Source organism: Lactuca virosa, chromosome 2 (assembly GCF_052849685.1).
Source record: "Lactuca virosa cultivar CGN04683 chromosome 2, Lactuca_virosa_CGN04683_v6, whole genome shotgun sequence".
Classification (NCBI taxonomy): Eukaryota; Viridiplantae; Streptophyta; class Magnoliopsida; order Asterales; family Asteraceae; genus Lactuca; species Lactuca virosa.
The window spans coordinates 233,154,383-233,159,181 of NC_136427.1; the positions used below are offsets into that span (position 1 = coordinate 233,154,383).

General features: G+C 34.4%; 1 protein-coding gene across 1 annotated transcript; it reads right to left on the reverse strand.

The window, feature by feature from the left end:
• Window positions 1–1,551: 1,551 nt before the first annotated feature.
• LOC145160456 (putative pentatricopeptide repeat-containing protein At3g01580) lies at window positions 1,552–4,243 on the reverse strand. Its single transcript, XM_079079649.1, has one exon. The coding sequence runs from the start codon at window positions 4,104–4,106 to the stop codon at window positions 1,719–1,721; it is 2,388 nt and encodes a 795-aa protein (XP_078935775.1). The 5' UTR covers window positions 4,107–4,243; the 3' UTR covers window positions 1,552–1,718.
• Between the last annotated feature and the right edge of the window lie 556 nt (window positions 4,244–4,799).

Below are 4,799 nucleotides of genomic sequence, written 5' to 3' on the forward strand. Positions count from 1 at the left end.
GAAATACAAGCCAAAATTAAGTTTTACATCCAACAACCCAAGTATTAAATTTGACACTTCGATTAACTGTCCAAAAAACGAACACATGACAATCATATGAAAAATAGAGTACTTCCCTTGCTTATGAGGATCAAAAAACATCTTTTTTTCATTGTAATTGTGTTGTTCTTTTTCTTGATTCTTGAATTTTATTAAAAATTTGATTATCTAGATTTGCCAACAACCAACAAATAATGTGATAAACTAAAAGTAGGTGAGTGAGTGAGCTCAACCAATCAATTTACCGTTTTTTTTAGTTTATTCGACAATTAATTTAACCATTAGGTTGCGTGTTGGTGATGGTTCTAAATAAAAAATCTAAAGTTCTCACGAAAATATTAGTTTTCAAAATAAACTTTCTCCTCTCTCTCTCTCTCTCTCTCTATATATATATATATATATATATATATATATATATATATATATATATATATATATACATATATATATATATACATATATATATATATATATATATATATATATACATACATGCATACATACATACATAAACTTTTATAGATTATGATAAGGATCAGGGAAACCTTAATCTTCCCTTAATCGTGCCTCCTCCTTCTCTAACCGTAGTCTATAGCTTCGAAGGCCTCTCCCTCTCCTTTTGGTCGTGGTTTTTCAAGGAAGAACACAAGGAGAAGAAAATTGTTTGGGTTGAAGAAAGGTCTAGTAGTCATTCATGTCTTGCTCGTGTGATTACCGATGGAGGTGGTCATGCTTTTGATCACAAAGTTTTTACACCAAAGGCGTTGTAAAATCAAGTTGAGAAATTTGCTATGAACACCCTATGGTTGTGATTAAGTTAATTTATTTGATACAAGTGATCTACTCTTTTGAGAAATAAATATTATTAAATTTATTCCTGTTATTTGTTTGGTTTCTATGTAAATTATTTTAAGATTCCTACAATTTCCAATGTTGGTATCAAAATCAAATTTGATATCTTTAAATTACCTTTTTGAAAATTTTGATTGTTTGTCAAACCCATCAATTTGATGAATTTGTTGAAAAACTAAAATTTCCAAAATGATAAAACATTGTTGATTTTAATTATATAAGTTTTCTTGTCTAAGTATTATTAGTTTTATAAAGTTATGCGTGAGTTTATAAACAAACCATTAAAACGTTTCTTGCATTGTTGTGATTGTAAGTGCGTTGCCATTTGAGCCATTTAGACCTTGTGGATTGTGTTGGTTGCTTATTTTGGGTTATTTTCTATTAATTGGCACTTTTTGGTGCCGCTTTGTGATTATTGCTAGAATAGGTTTTCAATTTGTATGTATTTTGTTTTTGTAAAAGTAACAAGTTTTTTCATTTTTATTGTAAAACAAATAAGTACAATCGTATTCTACCTTGAAGAGCCAATAGAGGACCACATTCACAACCCACAAATTCGGCCCGATTGTTGCTCTTGGCCCCATGCTTTACACGCCTAGCTGGCCTTCGGCCTACTACGTAAATTGCATTGTCTAACATGTCATGTCAATAAGACAAAAATAAAAAATTGCAAATTTATGTCCCACACTAAAAGGTGAAACAATGTATGACATTGAGTTCATCTCGATCTCCTCCCTGTACAAAATACATAAATGAATGCCCTCCTCATTCTTATCATCGGAAATAACCCTAGAAAGTTTGTTCAGCCTATAATTTCATTTTCCACATTACGCGTCTATTTCAATCATACTATAACCACTAGTCATCTTCAACCCTCTCTGCTTAGCACTCTCTCTTACACGTGCCACCTCATCCCATTTTTGGCTTTCTGCAAACATGTTTGAAACCAATCCATAAGAACTCGAATGTTCAGGGTCAAAATCCAACAACCACCTACCCAAACTCTCTCCCATTTCATTGTTCCCATGAACCCTACAAGCAGCAACAAGTGCTCTAAGAGCCGAACCACTTTCTGTAGGTGGAACACTTTTCAAGAAGTCAAACGCTTCATCAAGTTCACCAGCTCTCCCTAGCAAGTCAACCATACAACCATAATGCTCCTCTCTTGGAACAATCCTATATTCCTCTTTCATAACCCTAAAAAGATTCAAACCCCCTTCTACAAAACCAGAATGGCTACACGAAGATAGTGCTGACATAAAGGTGACATCATCTGGAACAATCTTTTCTTTCTTCATTTCTTCAATCAATGCAAGTGCTCCAACACAGTCCCCATGCATCCCTGATGCTGCTATCATTGTGTTCCAAGAAGCTAAACATCTTGTCCTCATCTTCCGAAACAAAACCCTAGAAATTTTATACATTCCACATTTGCTATAGGTAGTTAGAAGGGAGTTCATGATGGTTATCTGGTTATCCATTGATGCTCGAATCACGTGACAGTGAATCTCTTTGACTTGGGTCAAACACCCAAGTTGTGAAAAGGCTTGAAGCAAACAAGTTAAAGTAACCGAATCAGGGGTAAGTTGTTTTTCCGATTGCATTTCTTGAAACAAGTTTATCACTTTATAAACATGGCCAAGATTCTCATAACCCATCATCATTGATGTCCAAGAAACCAAGTCTTTGTGTTTTATTCGATCAAAGATTTGCCTAGCATAGTGTATATGACCACATTTTACATACAAGTACAAAACTTGATTAGCAATATCAGTTTTTGACTCGAACCCATGTGTAATCACATATCCATGGATGCTTCTACCTTGTCTTATATCATTCAGATCAGAAAATGCAGAAACTATAGCCAAAATGGTAGCTTCATTTTCAGTCAAACCTAACTTCCTCATGTTGTGGAATGCTTCTATGGCTTCACAAGCATGCCCATTTTGCAGATAACCTGCAATCATCACGTTAAAGGAAATGACATCTTTGTCCTTCATGGTATCGAAAATTTTCCTAGCATTGATACAGTTTTCACATTTTGAGTACATGTCAACTAGAGCTGTATTGGCAACAACATCAAGATGAACTCTGTGTCTAAACATATAACCATGGATGCTCTTACCCACCTGTAATAAGCCTAAATTCGCACAACTTATAATTCCATTTGCTAAAGTAATTAAATCAAATCTGTGACCTTCTTGTGCCATGAGAGAGAAAAGATTCAAGGCTTCAAAAGGTTGTGATGACTTCAGATGACCAGCAATTAGGACATTCCAACAAGATGTTGTCTTTATGCTCATTGTATGAAAAACCATGGTGGCCTTATTTGGTGCCCCACACTTTATATACATGTCCATAAGACTTGTTTGAAAAGCTTCATCAACACAACCGATTCCTCTTCTCTTTGCATAGGCATGGATCAACTCGCCATGATTCAGCAACCGTAAATGTGCTGCTGCTTGTAGCAAACTCACTAAAGTGACTCGGTTTGGTTCCAGGTTTTCAGTCTGCATATGCTGAACAATAGCAAAGGCTTCACAAGCACGATGATCATTGGTTTGAGTGTATCCGGTTATTAAAGATGTATAGGCAACAAGATCTCTCTCAGTTATTTCATCGAACACCTTACATGCGTCTGCCATGTCTCTGTACATTGAGTAAAAGCCAATCAAAGAGGAACCTACAAATCGATTTGTATTTAACCCGAACTTTATAATATCAACATGAATTGCTTTTCCCAATTCCGGTCTACCCAAGTGGATGCAACTTTTTAGAGTAAATGTAAATGCTGAACCATGTATACCGATTTTTCTTTGCCTTAAATCTAAATAAACCCTAAGAACTTCATCAAATTGACCGGCTTTATAATGCCCAACAATAACTGAATCCCAAAGGGAAAGATTATTGTCAATGATTCTACTAAACACCGATCTGGATTCAGTCAATAGACCGAAAAAAGCATAGGTATTTTGAAGCTTAGTACCCAAAAAAGTGTTGGTTTCGAGACCTTGAACTAAAATGCAAGCGTGAAGCCTTTTCAAAGAATTAACATCGCCACACCTCTCTAATGAAGAAACCAACTTTTCTGCAAGAATTGAGGAGTCTGAAGATACATTTTTTGCACTTGAGTTGGAGAAAAAAAGAGAGCGAAATTTGATAGGAAATAAAGGGCTGATTTTCTTAATTGTGATTCCAATTGAAATTGGATACATAATTACAGGAAATTTCTGAATTCAGTGTCAGTATGATTGATTAGACAAACCGTAGAAGTGAAATCATGCATTTTTTTTTTCTTTTTAGTGTTTCTGCTAGCAAACAGTTCCCGCGGAGGGTTTCAGAACACCATCAAAACTGTCCCTGGTAAAATTACAAGCGTCTATTTTAAAATTATGGTTTTATTTGTAAAAAAGGTCAGGGATATAGACATATAGTTGATATGTTTTATTTTTAATTAATATCAATATTAATAGTATATTTATAAAAGAAAACGACCAACATAACCAATTTTCTTAATCATTTTCTAAGAAACAACCTAAAAGAAATTAAGAAATGACCTATTTAGTCAACCAAAACGCAGATTGGCTGTGATTTCTGTATATTGGATTGCGATGTGTTCTTAATGAGCTGCGACTTTTCCTAAAGCCTATCACTTATAATTTCACTTTAAAAAATATAAGAAGGCATATGAAACAGCGAGTTTAATGCTAGTATGTGTAAAGGTAAGTTGCGGCGCCTCACTACATCAGGCGCAAGTTTGAGACATTTAGACGGGTAGATGTCATACCACATTTACCACACTTTTGCAATGTTACGTTATTTTTTATCTCACCCTACAAGATTGGTTGGTATCATACCACACATTACCACACTATTATTTTATATATATATATATATATATATATATA